Source organism: Tupaia chinensis, unplaced genomic scaffold (assembly GCF_000334495.1).
Source record: "Tupaia chinensis unplaced genomic scaffold, TupChi_1.0 Scaffold000058_1, whole genome shotgun sequence".
In the NCBI taxonomy this organism is placed as follows: Eukaryota; Metazoa; Chordata; class Mammalia; order Scandentia; family Tupaiidae; genus Tupaia; species Tupaia belangeri.
Window position 1 is genome coordinate 565,700 of NW_006159516.1, and position 18,625 is coordinate 584,324.

The following is an 18,625-nucleotide window of genomic DNA, read 5'->3' on the forward strand; positions in this document are numbered from 1 at the left end:
TTATCCAAAAACCCTACAAAAAAAAAAAAAAAAAAAAAAAAAAAGGACAAAAAGCATAATGTTATGGCTCCAATTCATTCTCTGCCAACTTCCCCAATATCTCTTTCACTGTCTCCCTGCATCTGCTTCCTTTGTCTATTATCCACTACATCGCCTTTGTGGAAGTTATTGGTTTCTTACCTATCTTTTTTTCTTGTCTATCTGTTTATCTATCTATCTATCCTCTCCATTACTGCTATGTCACCTGTCTATGACCAGTCAAGAATGAATCTCTTTACACCTTTATATTCCAATAACATAGGGGGTTTGGGAATTTTAACTTTTGAACATAGTGGAATGACTTTTTTTCCTGTCCTTATTATTGTTGTTGGTATATGAAGATTTGAGATCCAGTTCAGGGAGCAACTCACTGAAGAATGACAACTTTCCGTCAAGAAATAAAAAGAACCTCAGTCAACCCACACGATCACCTTTAGAAGAAAGTGTGGCTTCTACCAAGGCTCTCAAAACCACAGGCAAGGGCAGAACTAAAAGCTTAATGGAATCTTTAATTCGAGAGGATTCATTCTTGATGTAAAGGCTGGGGCGAGGGTGTGAAGAGACTAGGCTTGGATCCAATAATGGCCTTTAAGTCAAGGGTACTTAGCAGTATTATCTTAGTACATGTGGCCCTCTCATTTATAGTAAAGTGATTTCATGAACACCCTGTGCGCTGGGCTGAAGAGTTCTAATTTGGACTTTATTTATTTTTAATCAGCAATTGATTTATCACTGGCTATGAGTTTAGACCCACTGAGGTCAAATATAATTTGATGGAAGAGAAAGACATTTTCTCTTCCTTTACAAAATGGGTACTTTAAAAGTGATCTAGTTAGTGTGGAAATAGGACCTTAGAAAGAAAGAGTGGCAGGGAACAAAGAGAGAAGAGAAAATATTGCTAAGAATTAAGAAACTAAACTAAAAACATAAAAAAGAGATAGACCTACTATGTATTTTTCCCCTAAAAACTGATGACATTTGTCTTTACTCAGTTTTATTGATTTTATTGCAATTTTATATACACTCGACCTTTACTTCAAATTGCCTCATACTTGACTATAACTCAATATTTTCATTTATATTTTCCATCTCTAGACCTATACCTCCTATCTGTTTTTACCAGGTAACTAATAATACAGAATGAAGTTACACTGAAATATAAATAAATTGCCCTTCTATTTTTTTCTTTAGGAAGTTCTGAAATTAATCTCATAGGCAACATGAAATTACTGTGTACCTAAAAAATTGATTTTGATTGGATTTTAGGGAGTTATCATGAAAAAAGGGAGTTGTAAGCAAAATTTGAAGGAAATGATGACAAGTCAAGAAAGAAAAAGTAGGAGACGGTATAAAATACTATTTATAGCTACCAAGTTCATTTTTTAAATGGAAAGGAATAAAGAGACTTGACTATTGTCTTCTGTAACTCATGTCCCTGTAGTCTTAACTTAAAACGAAAGACGTTAATGGCCCGTCCTTGATTTATTTATCGTGTCCTTTAGATGAATGGTGCCTGCCCTGAAAGAGTGAATTAGTACACTGTGAACCTCATGGTACTTTTACTTCCAGGCGTTTTTTCCAGCCCGTGTCCCCCTGATTGGATCTTCCATGAGAAGAGTTGTTATCTTTTAAGCATGTCACTGGATTCCTGGACAGGAAGCAAAAGTCGATGTTCTCAGCTGGGCTCTAATCTCCTGAAGATAGACAGCGCAGAAGAACTGGTAAGTGTAGACTTAAGTTATAATTATAATTATCTGTGGTCTATACTGAGCAGGAAAATTGATGCAAAGTCCAGGCAAAGATAATTTTTCCTAAAAGAAAGTAATTTTCAATGTTCTCCATAATTATAATAATAGTATACCTAAGCAGGTAAAATATATGACATGGACTTTTACTTTACTATTAAAAAAACATGTTTGGGGACCAGCGGATGGTATAATGGTTACGTTGCTGCACTCACACATAGTTGACCATGGTTTGCATCCTGGACCTGGTGGCTTAAGACCATGCCAGGCATGCATGCATGTCTGCCCAAAATCCTGACAGGAGAATGGAGGAGAAGGGATTGCAACATTGGGCATCCCCCTGGGGGGTAGTTTCTTGCCTTCTGTCTCTCTGTCTCTTTCTCTCTGGCAAGCACACATGCCCTACAGCAAAAATCTCTCTTAAAAAAAAGTTTCATCTTAAAACAAAGTCTTTCAGGTACACTTTATCCTTGCATGACCACAATAATCAGGCCACTACTCATTTTGTGATATTTCAATTATTAAATTTGATCAAGTAAAATAGAAAAGGATCTCTCTAGTTATTATAATTATAAAAAAAAAGTAGTAATAATAATATACATTTACAGTCACTTAGTCTGAAATATAATGAGAAAGACAAAGGGATTTAAAAGGTTGACTTGCTATTTCAGGGCCATATAACTTGTTTTTAAAAGAAGAAATAACTCAGGCACTGTTAAAACTGAAATATCTGATATTGACAATAAATGCCATAGGAATTTAAAGAGATCTCTGTGGATATAAGAAGTTTTACAGAAAAATGAGAACTGAAAATACAATATAAGGCTTAGACTCAGATGAATTATGAGAAAGGGTTAATAAGAAAGATTCTACACTGTAAGTGTAGACTAATTGTAACTTTTACATCTACTTTCACTACTGTTAACTTTGAGTTTCTTTTTTTTAAATATTTATACATTTAATCACTGTGCATCATTTAGATTGTTTAATGTCTTTTTCTTTCTTTTTTTTTTTTTTTAAAGGTTTTTGCCATAGGGCATGTGCACTCACCAGGACAGAGAGAAACAGTGTGAGGGAAAGTGAGAAATCACCCCCAGGGGCATGGCAATGCTGATCCCTTCTCTTTCACCCTCCTCCTGGGATTTTGGGCATGCACACACATACACCTGGCGTGATTTTCAAGTTGCCTGGTCTGGGACTCAAACAGCGGTCTGCCAGGTGTAAGTCTAACACCATAACTACTATGCCACCTGCTGGCCCCAGTTTCTTTAATGTCTTACTTAATAGTAGTTCTTTTTTTTTTTTTTTTAATAGAGATTTTTGCTATAGGGCATGCGTGCTCACTGGAGAGACAAGAGAGACACAGAGGGACAGAAAGTGAGAAACCATCCCCCAGGGGGCATGACCATGCCACAATTCTTTCTCCTCCATTCTCCTCTTGGAATCTTGGGGATGCACACACACGCGTCCAGCATGAGTTTTAAGCTGCTGAGTCCAGGTCTCGAACCCTGATCGACTACGTGGGAGTCCAGCAACATAACCATTATGCCATCTGCTGGCCTCAGTAGTAGTAGTTTATCCTAAAATTAATGAAGGTAGATATGTCACAAAGGAAAAGCATTGGACTGGAAGTCCGTCTGGCTTTCGGACTAGCATATAAATTGGCCATAAATTGTTCCACATTTGTCAATACTTCCAAATAACTTCACTGAACCAGAGATTACTTATTTATAAAGCATACAATGGGACTAAATTTTTTTTTTAAGAGAGATTTTTGCTAGAGGGTGCCTGTGCTCACTGGAGAGAGAGTGATAGAGAGACAGAAAGCGAGGAACCCCCCCCCCCCCAGTGGGCTATGACCATGCCATAATCGCTTCTCCATTTTCCTCTTGGAATCTTGGGCAAACATTCACATGTGCCCAGCATGAGTTTAAAGTAGCTAGATCAAGACTCAAACTGCGTGGGACTCAAACCCCAGTCGGCTATGAGGAAGTCCAGCGACATAACCATTATGCTATCTGCTGGTCCCAGGACTAAATAATTTTTCTGTTTCTAGACAACTCTGAGTATCATTTTCAACAAAGCTAGTATCAATTCATATTTTCAATTTAAGGAGGAGTTAGTGGCCTATCATTTATGAAAATGCCTCAAGGGTCTTCCATCCTTGGATTGTGTAACATTGATTGGAGGCAATACAATCTTTTCTCTTTTTCTTTTCTTTTGTATGAGATAGTTACTAGTCTAGTTTTAATGTGTATCCATAGGACTAATACTTATATGGAGTATAATGTCGAAAAGTGCATAAAGAAAGAACTATAATGAAAACAAAAGTGCACGTTTCTTAGGATTTAAAAATATTGCATATAATGAGGTTCCACAGAAATTACTGGCTGGTTTTACAAACAGAATGAGATATTAGTCAATCTCTAGATAAAGATGAATGCAAAGAAGAGGAACCATACACATAAACAGAAAACATAAATCCATATTAAGACCCAGAATGCCAGCAATTAAGAAAGACATGTGAAAAGATATGTAAATAGCTATAATTTTAACACTATGAAATCATTTCCATTACCTCAGTTCTACTGTAGAAAGTCAAGGTTCTATGATAAATATCAAACCATCCCTTTCTAAAGTTTCAGTGATAATAAACCAAGACATTGTTCTTTTCTGAATGACTCAGTTACACAGTTTTGTGTACATTTAGCAATCCAAGTCATAGATGCTGCAGAGCATGCAATTTTATTCTATATGTTCTTTTTTTTTTTTTGAGAGATTTTTGCATTAGGGCATGTGCACTCACCAGACAAACAGAGACAGAGAGTCAGAAAGTAAGAAATCACTTCCTGGAAAGATGGCTACACCGCAAGCCCTTCTCCTCCATTCTCCTTATGGGATTTTGTGCATGCACACACACATCCAATATGAGTTTTAAGCCACCGGGTCTGGGACTTGAACCTCCATCAACTATATGGGAGTCCAGTGACGTAACCATTAATGCCATCTGCTGGTCCCTAGAGTATGCAATTTTAAGTTAGCAGAGGTTTCACTGCAAAACTCATTCAACTTTTAAAGCTCAATCTTTGAATATGTATCAGGCAAACTCAATCTTTGTTGGTACTTAAACTAGCCTCATTAATGAGCCCAAGGGCAGGGAGAGAAATTATGCAGAACTGTATTTCTTTTAAAAGAAGGAGACAGTACAATGTTAACATTATGCGTATTCTTTATTAGAAAATTAAACAATAATGACTAAGGAAATGAAATATGCCTTTTGAGACATTTAATGGTGTTCAAGAACTGGTACTCTCTCCAGGCTGTCATCAGCTTACAGCAAAGTGATTCAATCAGTTGTCTTTTTCTCAATGCCCGTATTATATAATGTCCACATATAACATCATCTTTCTCTCTCTGTATATTTCTCCCTGAAGTGAGTTTGTATTTCTGTCTCACTACAGACATTTATAGGAAGGCAAGTGTCTTCCCATCCTGATAACTCATTTTGGATAGGACTTTCTCGCACTCAGACTGAGCAACCATGGCTCTGGGAGGATGGATCGACATCCTCTTCTAACTTGTAAGTATCTGGAGAGACAAAGCTTTGTCCTCTTTCAGAGAGATGAAAGCATGTCAAGCACTTAGACACATGATTTTCTGGCCATATATCCAGGAGACTTCAGAAAGTTTATGGCAAAATTAAAGTACGAGTATATTTTGGTGCCAAAATATTTTGGAAACCACACATAGCTTTTTCCAGACCTACATTTTTCCCTGAATTCTTTTTTCTTTTTTTTTTGGAGAGGTTTTCGCTATAGGGCGTGTGCGCTCGCCAGACAGAGAGAGACATAGAGACAGAAAGTGAGAAATCACCCCCCAGAGGGGATGGTCACGCCACAGTCCCTTCTCCTCCATTCTCCTCTCGGGATCTTGGGCACGCATGCACACACCCCCACGTGAGTTTTAAGCCACGGGGTCCGGAAAGCAAACCGCGGTCGACTACGTGGGAGTCCAGCGACATAGCCATTACGCTAACTACTGGTTCCCTTTCCCTGAATTCTTTTGAAGACCCCTTGTATGAGCAACAGGAAAAGATACACAGTGATTGGGGGAGAGAAAGAATAAGTTAGAAAGAAGAAAGAAGAGGAGAAGGAGTGAAGGGAGATGACTTCAGGGTCAAAAGAAGCTGAGAGAGCCTCTAGGGCTATCACCCTTGCATTCTTACCAGGAGGGCTTCTGACAACTGTTTGAAGATGTCCAGTCAAGAAGCCATCACTGCTTTTCAGTGTAACACTGTGGTTAAGAGTTACGCACTTTGAAGCTAGGCCTAGCTTGAGTGAATGATTAGCTCACTCACTGATTACAGGAATTGGGTCAATCACTTTATGTCTCTGAATCCCACTTTCCTTGTGTTTAAGTGAGAACAGAAACATATCCCTCTCTTAAGATTCTAAGATAAAGGGTATAAAAGTAAAATTGTTTAGCACAGTGTCTTGCACATAGTTAATGTGTGATACGTACTATTATTTATTTATTTATTTATTTATTCATTTTTTAATTTCAATTTGACCAGAGAGGGGGAGAGAGAGAGAGAAAACAAGCCACCAGGTCCGGGACTCGAACTGTGGTAGGCCATGTGAGAATCCAACATCTTTAACCACCAAGCCACCTGCTGGCCCCCTGTACTATTATCATTAAGTTAAAAAGCAACCATGTTTCACATTGTTTAAAGGTTTTAAAACCTATTTCACATTTGCATAATTGTAAACTCTTCCTCATTGTGTGACAATTCGCTGCAATTGTCATTTTTTTATATCTAAAAAATGTGAATTAATATTCCCTTTTTTCTGTTATTGCTATTTATACTTGTATGTGTCTGTGCACATATGTGTTTTTGTCTGTTTTTTTTTCATTCTATCCATCTTAGTAGGTGTATTGTTCAATTTAATTAGTCTTCTTAAAAAAACTAAGTTTTGATTTTGTTGATTCTTTCTCTTTTTTTTATTAACTTAGACTCTCATCTTTATTATTTCTTTCTATCCAATTTCTATGTGTTGAATTTGCTTATATATCTAGTTATTGTATTGAATGCTTGGCTCACAAAATTCACCCTTTCCATTCTCAGGTATGTGTAGTTGAGCCAATATAAATATATTTTTATTGCCGTTCAGTTTAAAAAATATTTATTTATTTATTTCATTCTAACATTAGAATGAAATGTTAGAGAAATGAAATGTTGAGAGAGAGAGAGAGAGAAAGAGAGAGAAACAGGCAGCCCCAGTGGCCCTTCATGCCATAATTCACCTCTGTCTCAACCATCCCGGACCATGGTCATGTACACACATGTCTGGCATGAACAGGGAGGTCCAGGACCTTCCCTCATGGGTTGAGATGTGTTAAACTGTGCCACCGTCTGGTTCTAACTTTAAAATCCAGTCTGATTTCCATTATGAGTTGTTCTGGGACCCATGTGTTATTTAGAAACGTATTTCCTAATTTACAAACATATGAGGGGTCTTCCAAAGGGTCATGGAAGATGCATATTCTAGAAAAACTATGCATAGATATCAAACTTTTTTGGTACCAAAATAAGCTGTACTTTAATTCCAGTTTTCCATGAGCTATTTGAAGTCCCCTCATAGCTTTGCTTCTAGTTATCCCCCGTGTTAAGTGTCAGGCTAGTTCCACGTGATCAGAGCACTTACACTGTATGATGGCAGTTCTTTGATTTGTATGTTCTTCCCATACTAAGAACACTGTGCTCAGCACTCCACTGTGATTTTACCTACAGTTCTATACAGATTCGTTATGATGTGTTGAAGCCATGTTATTAGACACACATGGACTCATAATTGTTGTATCTTCTCATTCAATGTTACTTTTATTTTTCCTTTTATTATACTTTAAACGCACTTTTTATTAACTACGCTTTTTCTGTAACTTTGAAATTTGCTCTTTTAATACTCTTTTAGTAGTTTCGCTGGAGATCATTATATGTATTCTTCACACATCAAAGTCTAATATTAAACTGGCATTGCTTTTAAAAATCTTAATCTTATTTATGAGGTCTGACAGTGTGTGTGCACATGGGAGAGAGAGAAAAACACCCACAGCAGGGTGTTGTCACACTGTAATACCCTTTTCCCAGCCTTCCAGCTCATAAGGATCTTAAGCGCCTATGCATCCAGTGTGTTTTTAGGTTAACTTTGGACTCAAACCATAGTCTGCCATGTGGCTTCCAGCATTACGGTTCAGTACAATACCACTTGTGCCACTGAAGTGGGCCATAACTGCCATTTTTATGTTCTTCCTGACCAAAATAAAAATTGGAGAACATTCCTTTGTTCAATTTACTTCCTCCCCACGTATTTTTTATCTGTAGAAGCATTATATTTCTTACAATTGATGTATTTTAATTTTATTTTTAAATTGAGTCTCTCTGTTATGCTTTTCTTTCTTTCTTTTTTTTTTTTTTTGAGAGATTTTTGCTATATGCACTCATCACTGAGACAGCGAGAGACAGAGAGACAGAAAGCAAGAAATCACTGCCCCCCCCCCCACCAGGGTGTATGGCCATGTTGTAATCCTTTCTCCTTTATTCTCCTCTCTGGATTTTGAGCATGCATGCATGCACACGTGCCTGGCTTGAGTTTGAAGCCACCAGGTCCAGGACTTGAACTATGAGAGTCCAGCGACGTAATCATTTTCAAGGTGCCGGGTCTGGGACTCAAACTGTGGTCAGCTGTGTGAGAACCCACCACCTCAACCACCATACCACCTTTTGGCCCTTAATGGCGCTTTTTTTTTTTTTGGAGAGGTTTTTGCTATAGGGCACGTGCGCTCGCCAGACAGACAGAGAGAGACAGAGAGACAGAAAGCGAGAAATCACCCCCCAGGGGGGATGGCCATGCCACAATCCCTTCTCTTCCATTCTCCTCTCGGGATCTTGGGCACTCACACACATGCGCCCGGCGTGAGTTTTAAGCCACTGGGTCCGGGACTTGAACTGCGGTCGACTACGTGGGAGTCCAGCGACATAGCCATTATGCTAACTGCTGGTCCCCGGCCCTTGATGGCTTTTTATAATCACTGTAGACCTGGACTAAATTTGAGCTCCCTCAAGAATGTTTGCTTCCCCCAGTCCACAAAAGGCACCACAGACTTGACACTTTAAATGAAAACTCTCCCAGTTATTATAGAGTACTGGTAATACTGACTCAGGCAGAAGAATTTACCTTCTGAGTTCCAGCTTGTGGTGCCACTTCTCAGGGATTATTAGACTTTTCCTCCTATCTGCCACCTGGTGGCACGTTTGAGATGTACATATTTCCTTTTTCTTTGCAGTTTGGCATTTTTATTTTTTATTTACTCTGCTGCAAAATAGCCCTTTGTTTTTCAGCCTGTGTCGTGTCTTGGATTAAATTTCCCATCTTAGATTAATATTATTTCACAGTATTAAACTAAATAAATGTTACACATTAGGATTAATGGCAACTTATATTCAGTAAAAATATGGGCCTTGAAAAGCCTTAGCTGTATATAGATTTATGTATCGGTGTTCAGTTAGATTTACCCATATAGTTTTTTTCATAGTTTTTATTGTTTATTTCTGTCTATCTCTCCTTTCTTACATTTTTGAGTCAACTGAAGGGTATCATAGTAATTTCTGTAGAGTGAGTCCTATTGGAATTTAATTATCTGTGTTTGTCTAAAATTGTCATGTGAACTTTTGTGAAAATATTTTTATTGAATAGAGTTTGTGTTTTCTTTCTCTTAGGCATTTAAAGGTATTATTCCACTGTTCACTAGTTCTGCTTTTGTTTTTGATAGGTCATATGTTTGAAGGTAATATTTGTTTTAAATTCTTTTTAACATTAGAAAATTATCAGCCATACTTGTTTCAAATTATGCTTCCTCCACATTGCTCTTCCCCTCCTCTGGGAATCCACTTATCACTAAAGACTCATTATACTATCCCATGTTTCTTTTGCCTTTTCTTGCATTTTCATTCATTTTTCTCTTTTTAAAATTCTATGTATTTATTTACGTATCTTCTGGTATATCTGTTTTCCCTCATTTGTGGCTAATCAGCTGTTCAAAGCCACTGATGTTTTTAATGTGGTTCAGTGAAATTTTCAGTTCTATAATTTTATCTTGATTATATCTCAAATCTATCTTATCATCATTTATAATTATCATTTTCTTCTAACATTCACAGCATTGTCTTTTAATTCCTGGAATACACTAAACATAGTTGTTTTAACATTTGTCTTATACTCGCAAGTATCTGCTTCTGTTATATTTTCTCCTGTTTTTTATTTGTGTTTATTTGTTTTCTTATATGACTGATTATTTTTGATTATGTATTTGACATTGCATATTTTAAAAAGAATTATTAATTATTATTATTGTCATTATTTAATTTGACCACAGAAAGATAGAGAAAGAAAGGGAAAGTGACAAAGCCCACCTTCAGGTCCAGGACTTGAACCATGGTTGACCATGTGGGAGTCACCTTTAACCACCACTGCCACCTGCCAGTTTTGACATTGCGTTTTAAACTGTTTGTGGAATTAATGTGACATTTAGAGATGGCTTTCCATTTGCTACTGGCAGGTGCCCCTGGGTTTGAGTAGCACAAACCACTAAGATCACATTTTGATTTTTGTACCACTTAACTATTTTCCTTCTACCAGGCTGAGCATGGTGAATTTATTAATAATCTACAAAATATATTTTCTACTTTTCCATAGTGTTCATCTTGCATTTTTCTTTTTCTAACTTAAACATATGCTTAGAGAACTAATGATCTCAAATGAATACTTTGATATGTTCCCACTCCTTCATTTCCTGGGTAGCAATAACTTAATATAGCTATCTTCATACTCCAAAACACTTCGGTGTCAAGAAAAACACTTTTTAAAAATTGCCAGAAGGTTCATGAGCTTGCCAGAGAGATGAAGAGAGAGAGAAAGGGAGAGCGAGAAAGTTCCCCTCACTGCGACATGGTAATACGGCAATTCATTTTCCTTTATTTCTCCATTCTGTTGAGATTTGGAGCAAGCACACACATGTGCCCTGCATGTCTTCAAACAGTTGGGGCTGGGATTCCAACTGCAGATATACCTCCCTTAGTCACTAATCTCCTGAGCAGGCCAACCCAAGAAAAATTTTTAAAGAATGCTCATCAGATTTCTCCCTGAGGCCTGGATCAAAGCAGTTGATCTTAGCCTTAGTCATTTCTAGAGCAGAATTCTCTCAATCCTGTAATCTCAGAGACAGAAAAAAGAAATAGACATCCAAGATGAAGAGTATCAGAACATAGCTTTTACACTGAGGTCCAGTGACTGTCTTTGAGCTCGACTAATTAACACTGCTTTTATTTAAAAAAGAATTTATTTATTTTATTAATTATTATTATTTTTTCATCTGACCAGAGAGAGAGAGAGGGAAAGGGGGAAAGCAAGCTGCCGGTCTGGGACTCAAACCTCAATCAGTCATGTGGGAGTCCAGCATCTTAACCACTGCACCACCAACCACAGTTCCATTAACACTTGTCTTTTCAAGAGACTGAGGAGCAAATAGAATGGGCCATGCTTCCATTACCAATGCTAACAATTTCCAGAGTTGTAGTCACAATTATCATATGTAATTCTGCTTTCAGGATATAAAGTTGTTTGCCTGGCCTTTCAATTGGCCTTAGAATCTATTTCTTCACTGAGTTCTGTTCCCTTTCAGATTTAACTCTTTTGCTTGGTCTGCTCACTAAATATATCCAATAGCCAAATCACTGAACTGTTACTCGATTTGATAAACAAACATCTAAGTAATATGCTAGAAGAGAAGTAAAGAACTTTTTAAAAATATTAAACATTTTCCTTCCTTATCAGGAGTTGTGTTTAATTTTGTGCAAATAGCAGTATTTCTTGAAGAAAATTGAGTGATTTTTCAGTCTTGATAGTAAAGACTGTTCTGGTACTACTTAGGAATCAATACAATCTAAATTCCAGGTTTCTTATAATAGAGACACTTCAGAATTCTTTTCATCAATAATTTATTTCAGCTCCATCTAGACAGGGATCCTTAATGTTTGTTCTAATTATTTCATTGTTTTTCTTCTAACAGGTTTGAAATTAGAAGCACAGCAATCCAGGAAAACTTACCTCACAATTGTGTATGGATTCACAACTCAGTTGTTTTTGACCAGCTCTGTACTACGCTCTCATACAGTATTTGTGAGAAGCCATCAGTGTAAAGGCAGGATGGAAGAGGAGAGAGGAGCATGGGAAATAGTAAGACAGGGCAGACAATGGAATGAAAAGACCGAAATTTGAAGTCAAAGTAAAGCTACAAATACTAGAGCTCGGCAAACTTTCATCTTAGCTGAGAAGCAGGACGGAGAGGCCGTGATTTCTGTACTTGTCAACCCTGTAGGTAGGCCGGTATTACGTTCTCGTAAACAGCCCTGATTGTGCAGTCTGGGCAACTAAGCTTGAATTTTCATCTTACCATTGACTTAGTATATACCTGGGACAAACCAGAAGTCTTCAGGGCATCAAAGGAATCAACTTTTTGCTCTACCTGCGTTGTTTTTTGTCTTCAGAAAGTGCCACTGGGGATATGCACTGTTGTTTACACGATTTGTTCTCTTTCATCTGGTACCAGTATAACGCACAAGTGGGAGGCAAAATGCATTACCAGGTATCTAAATGAAGAAGTGAAAAAAAGGTTTACTACAGTCAGAGCTAGTTTATAATTTTCATAAATATGTTTACAATTATTATTGACATCATTGAAGAACAACTACTCCAACTTTTTTGTTCTCGATGCCACAGTCCTCCAGCCTCTATAGGTTTTTGCCATAGGGCGGGTGCCACCATGCCCGGTAAACTTTTTTGTTCTCAATAGCCCTGAGCTATGTGCTATATTTCTGATTCATGGAATCCTATATAATGTGGATTGTAGATAATGGCTCTTACAGGAAAGCTTTTCTCTTTCTAAATACTATCTATCAAAAACTATGGGACCAGCAGTTAGCATAATGGCTATGTCACTGGACTCCCATGTAGTCGACCACGGTTCGCGTTCCGGACCCGGTGGCTTAAACTCACGCCAGGCGCGTGTGCGTGCGTGCCCAAGATCCAGAGAGGAGAATGGAGGAGAAGGGATTGCAGCGTGGCCATCCCCCCTGGGGGGGTGATTTCTTACTTTCTATCTCTCTGTCTGTCTCTCTCTGTCTGTCTGGCAAGTGCTTGCGCCCTATAGCAAAAACCTCTTAGAAAAAAGAAAAAAAAATAGATAAACTCTGATAATCTGTATAAAAAGTAATCAGCCTCATTAGCAGAGGTACTACATTTTGGGCATATAAAATGTGTTTTCTTTTCACTGAAAGATTATTTGCTTCATTATTCATCCTTTTAAAAGTTGTATATACTATTTGATTTATGAAAAATTAGCCAAACATAAATCTTTCAAACTAATGAAAATTATAAAGTATCAGAGTCAGCCAAGGAGGTGTAGGTATTAGGACACCAATGCAAGATCCTGGAGCTATATGGAAAGGCTTGGGATTTGGGTTCTGGGTTACTTAAACAAGTGGGTCACACCTGACCTGAGGCCATGCCTGTGACCCAGGCCAATTGAAGGCAGGGACTGTGAGGAATTGTGGCTAAAGGATCCTAAGGCCTCATTGGGGGTTTTTGTATCCTTTCCTTTCTTGTTCAATAAATAAATAAACTTTAAAAAATGCATCATAGTATTTAATTTTTACATTGCCTATGGCAATGTAAAAATGTGTTCATATCAATTTTTTTCTATTGTGAACTAAATTAATAGCTGATTTTTTATAAAAAAATTTTTTGGAGAAGTTTTTTTGCTATAGGGTGCATGTGCTCACCAGAAAGACAGAGAAAGACAGAGAGAAAGAAAGCGAGAAATCATCCCCCAGGGGAGATGGCCACGCCACAATCTCTTCTCTTCCATTCTCCTCTCGGGATCTTGGGCACGCATGCACATATGCCGAGTGTGAGTATAAGCCACTGGGTCTGGGACTCAAACTGCAGTCGACTAAATGGGAGTCCAGCGACATAGCCATTACGCCACTGGTCTCTGTATAAAAACTAGTATGTGATCTTGGCAGCATTTTACCCTCTAATTACTAAAGATTCTGTTATTGCCAGAGCAAAACCAATGTACTTTAAAAATTGATATCTTTTGAGCCAGCTAGATGGCATGGTGATTAAGACAGCTGGATCACACATGGTTGACTATGTGGTTCAAGTCCTGGATCTAGCAACTCAGAAAACCACGCCAGGCATGTGTGCGTTAGTGTCCATAATTCCGAGAATGGAGAAGAAATTGTAGCAGGGCCATCTCTCATAGGGAGTACTTCTCACTTTCTGTTTCCCTCTACCCACCCTCTCTGTGAGTGCATGTACCCTATAGCAAAAAGAAAACAAAACAAAAAAATGATGCCTTTTGATGAACTATTTCAAAAGTTTCTATTTAAAAATGAATTCTATGGGCTGACTTGGTGGCGTAGATATTAAAGGAACCAAATCCCATATGACCGACGGTGGTTTGATTCCTAGTCCCTGCAGTTGAAAAACACACTGGGCTTGAGTGTGTGTGCCCCAAATCCCGACAGGATGGATAAACAGAAATAGATGGGACCAGCAGTTAGCGTAATGGCTGTATCGCTGGACTCCCATGTAGTTGACCATGGTTTGAGTCACCGACCTGGTGGCTTAAACTCATGTCGTGTGTGTGTGTGTGTGTGTGTGTGTGTGTGTGTGTGCATGCCCAAGATCCCAAGACGAGAATGGAGGAGAAGGTATTGCAGCATGCCATCCCACCTGGGGAGTGATTTCTCGCTTTCTGTCTCTCTGTCTCTGGCAAGCACATGCGCCCTATAGCAAAAACCTCTCCAAAAAGAAAAAAAGAAACAGGTTAGGGCGTGGTCATGCCTATTGGAGGTGCTTTGTTCTCTCTGTTTCTCTGACTTTCTCTGGCCAGTGTATGCGCCCTCTGACACCTAAAATAAAACAGAATTATGTTTTAGTTCTTCAATTCATCTTGCTATCTGACTGCTTGCTTCTTTAATACCGCTTACATAGAAAAGACACTGTTCTAGTTATTGCTGATGTGCAGCAATGCTTATGACAAATGAAGACGTGGTGTTTGCTAATTGAATAAAGTTACTTTGCAAGTATCCATTTAATTTCTATGTTTGAGGTTTTTTTTTTTTTAATTTAGAAGGAGACTAAAATGCTTTTCCCTACTGGGGTAAAAATGATATTTTAAAAAGTATAGTTTCTTCAAAATAGTTTATATATTGTATTTTAAAATGTTTTCCTGTTGTGGGACCAACAGTTAGCGTAATGGACTCCCACGTAGTTGACCATGGTTCAAGTCCCAGACCTAGTAGCTTAAAAAATAAATGATTTCCTGTTGTTTCCTGAGAAAGATATATGTTTTTTTTTTTTTTGACTTACTGTTTTGCAAGTTTCTGCAATTTCTCAGTAATTACTGTAAAAAGGTATTATTGGGATGTAATTGTGTACAGTCATATGATGATTTGTGTCATTTAAAAAAGACGTTTTCCAACTGGTGCTTTTTAAAAATTTCTAGTGAGGATTTCTATATTAGAGAGGCATTAACAGCCCTTTCTTTTATTTGTAAAAAGTGGCACAAATCACATTGCCAAGATTAATTAATAGGTGAACAGAAATGGTGCCAAGTTTACCTAATTGTTCACTTTACAATGGTTAATTTTGTGCTATGTGAAGTTAACCTAAATGAAAAAAGTGCTTTATCAAAGAACTTTTAGCCTCCAAATTATGCGCCTGGGTATAACAATCTTTATGTACCCCAAAATGATAATAAATTTGTTACTAGAGAGTGTGTGTGTGTGTGTGTGTGTGTGTGTGTAGTTTTATATCAAAGAATAAATTTTTGGATATTAAAGATTTTTTTTAAAATCTAAGAGAATAAGAAGATAGAGATTTTCCTGAAGTTGTTAATTGTCATTTAACATGCAAATGTGTTGTTACTTTCTTTTTTTAAATTTTATTTATTATTATTTTAAAATTTGCTATAGGGCACATGCACGCATGAGAGAGAGAGAGAGAGAGGAGAAAGAGAGAGAAAAAGAGAGAGAAAGTTAAGAAGCAAACTGACAGGTTCAGGACTTGAACCATAGTCAACTATGTAGGAGTCCAGTGCCTTAACCACCACACCACCTGCCAGTCCCATGTGTTATTACTTTAAAAAAATATAGAGAGGGCAAAGATAATTCAGTCTGAGAGTATGAAGAATACGGGTCACTCGTTTAAACAGTGAATTAAGGTACCAGAAGGGGTTTGAGGAGATGCTAACAATTTTAATCTTGTTTCTGGTTTGACTGATTCCTTCTGTGTCCCCAGGCTGGGATGAATGAGTCCAAGAAATTATAATAATTAAGGAAGCTAATTCTGGATGTGGAAATCAAGATGTCCAGGACAGGCTAGGTCAGCAGGGACCAGCCTCATGGAAGAAAATCCCTCCAGGGATGAGACATGGTGGGGGGTTGGTCCTGGGATAACCCAAGCACACCACATCCACTGTGCACCCCATTTATACCACGACCACACTGCAATGGGTTTTGAGCTGCCGGGTCTGGGACTTGAACCACAGTGAACTACATGGGAGTCCAGCAGTGTCACCATTATGCCATCTGCTGGCCCCACAGATTTTTAATAGTCTATTGTTTGGCTTCATTCTCATGTGCACTTCAGTTACCTCTGCCTTTGAAACTTGTATTGACTTTGTCTGTCTTATACCACTCTCTAACATTCAACCCAATGAAAGTACGCAGATACTTTTTGATTTTTAGATTTTTCTACCTTTTACACAGCACTATGTGGGAGGGAGGTCTCTGAAGGTTTTTGTCTTATTTAGAATAATTCATGGCCAGCCGAGTAGTGCAGTGTTTAAGCACTGTGCATTGGGAGCCAGATCCCACATGGCTGACCACAGTTTGAATCCTGGGCCCAACAACTTGAAAAGCATGACAGTCACACGTGTGCATGCCTAGAATACTGATGGGATGAGGAAATGGAGGAGAAAGAATTGTGACATGACCACGTCTCACTGAAGGAGGGGTGCTTTCTTTCCCTTTGTCTCTCCTTTTCTGTCTCTGACAAATGATGCGCCATTTAGCAGAAAAGAAAGAAAGAAATGAACGAAAAACAATGGATTCATTAAAGAAAAGAAGTATCTGACCATGAACACACAGCTTGAAAATGTATGAGTTCACACTGCTTCCTGATAGATCTCCTGTAGGTCTAGATTCCTCAACGTAAGAATATTCCACACTTTTTAATTATTTATCATGGTCACTTAGTCCAGCTGTCATAGGATCTAGAAAAGTTTCAGTAGAATAATGTAATTCTAATGTAATTCAGGAAGAATTTTTGGATATTATCTTAGTTTAGGAAATTTAGGCACAAACTGGTAATTGGCATCCCCAAACAGTAAGGTGGTAAGTAATAACCATCTCCGTATGGTTTAAACTTGTCTTCTCTGAAAAGCAGTGTGTCAATGTGATAGTATTAAGCAACCGTTAGGCCATGAGTCCTTCCCTCTCCTGGAAGGGATCAAGTTCCTCATAAAGGAGGCTTCACAGTGTGCTCAGCTGGCTTGTTCTGCCTTCTGCCATGTGAGAATTCAGCATTCTTCTCCAGAGGATACAGCCCTCACTGGACAACCAGATCTTGTATTTCCCAGCCTCCAGAACTGTGAGAAATTTCTATGGTTTGTAAATTACCCAGTCTCAGGTATTTTTATTGCAGCAGCACAAACAGACTAAGACAAGTAATATAATTCTATTGTACTAATTCAGGAAGAATTTTTGGGCATAACTTAGAACGATCCTCTCTTTTTTTCTTCTTCTTCTTCTTCTTCTTCTTTTTTTTTTAATTTAGAAAATTTAGGCACAAATCGTTCACTGGCTCGCTAAAGCCCATGAGGGTTAGTAATCTTTCTAAAAGGCCTGGCTCTCAGTAAAATGTAAAATTCCTATGATCATGACATGCCAACCTTGCTATAAAAGTAAATCAAGTCCAAATATTGGAAGAAGAACGCTCGCTGAGTTGACAACAGAGAGCACATTTAAAGCTAATCTCTCACTAACCAGTTTTGTGACTTTGAACTAATCACTTCTCCTGGTTGGGCTTTCATTTCCCTTTTTATCAAGTGAGAGTAAAATCAATTAGATGCTCAGGCTGGCAGGTGGTGTGGTGGTTGGGGATTGGACTCTCACATACACAACCATGGTTCGAGTTCCAGACTTGGCTTGCTTCTCACTCTCCACCCCCGCCTGGTCAAATTAAAAAAAAAAATTAAATTAAAGAATAATTTTAAAAATCAATGAGATGTTGTAAGACGGCTTCTTTGTGCTGACCTGCCATGTGGGTGATGCTTTACTCTATGTCCTTAGAGGAGGGAAGAGGTTAGAGGACATAACTCCTCCCTTACACAGAGACACAGAGAGGATAAATTAACCCAAGTGACTCAGTCAGTGTATAACGAGTAAGAAACTGGGTGACATGCCTCCTTGACGCATAATCATTCTGCAGAGTCTGAAGGAACCCTGTTATGGTAAGGTCTTGTCTTCCTTTTTTTCTTTTTTTTCTTTTTGACCTTGCCTTCTTTATACCATAGTTACATAAGAAATGCAAAGATAAACAACAGAGGTCTGGGAAGGGCTGCGTTTCAATCATTGTTCAGACAAACGGCCCGAACAGAAATCATGTGCAATTTCCCCTCAGCCTGACCAACTTGGCATTCAGAGTCCAAGCTCA

At 38.1% G+C, this 18,625-nt stretch overlaps 1 protein-coding gene across 2 annotated transcripts in view; it reads left to right on the top strand.

The window, feature by feature from the left end:
• The window catches only part of CLEC7A (C-type lectin domain containing 7A), a 16,814-nt gene extending 3,922 nt beyond the window's left edge, over nucleotides 1-12,892 (top strand). The window contains exons 3-6 of one of the 2 annotated variants that reach the window (XM_014592456.2): nucleotides 381-515; nucleotides 1,609-1,760; nucleotides 5,246-5,364; nucleotides 11,910-12,892. In XM_014592456.2, the coding sequence (XP_014447942.1) occupies nucleotides 381-515; nucleotides 1,609-1,760; nucleotides 5,246-5,364; nucleotides 11,910-12,039 (536 nt within the window). In that variant the 3' untranslated portion in view covers nucleotides 12,040-12,892. The remainder of the gene's footprint in view (nucleotides 1-380; nucleotides 516-1,608; nucleotides 1,761-5,245; nucleotides 5,365-11,909) is intronic. The other variant, XM_006141565.3, reaches the window with a different exon arrangement.
• Nucleotides 12,893-18,625: the final 5,733 nt, after the last annotated feature.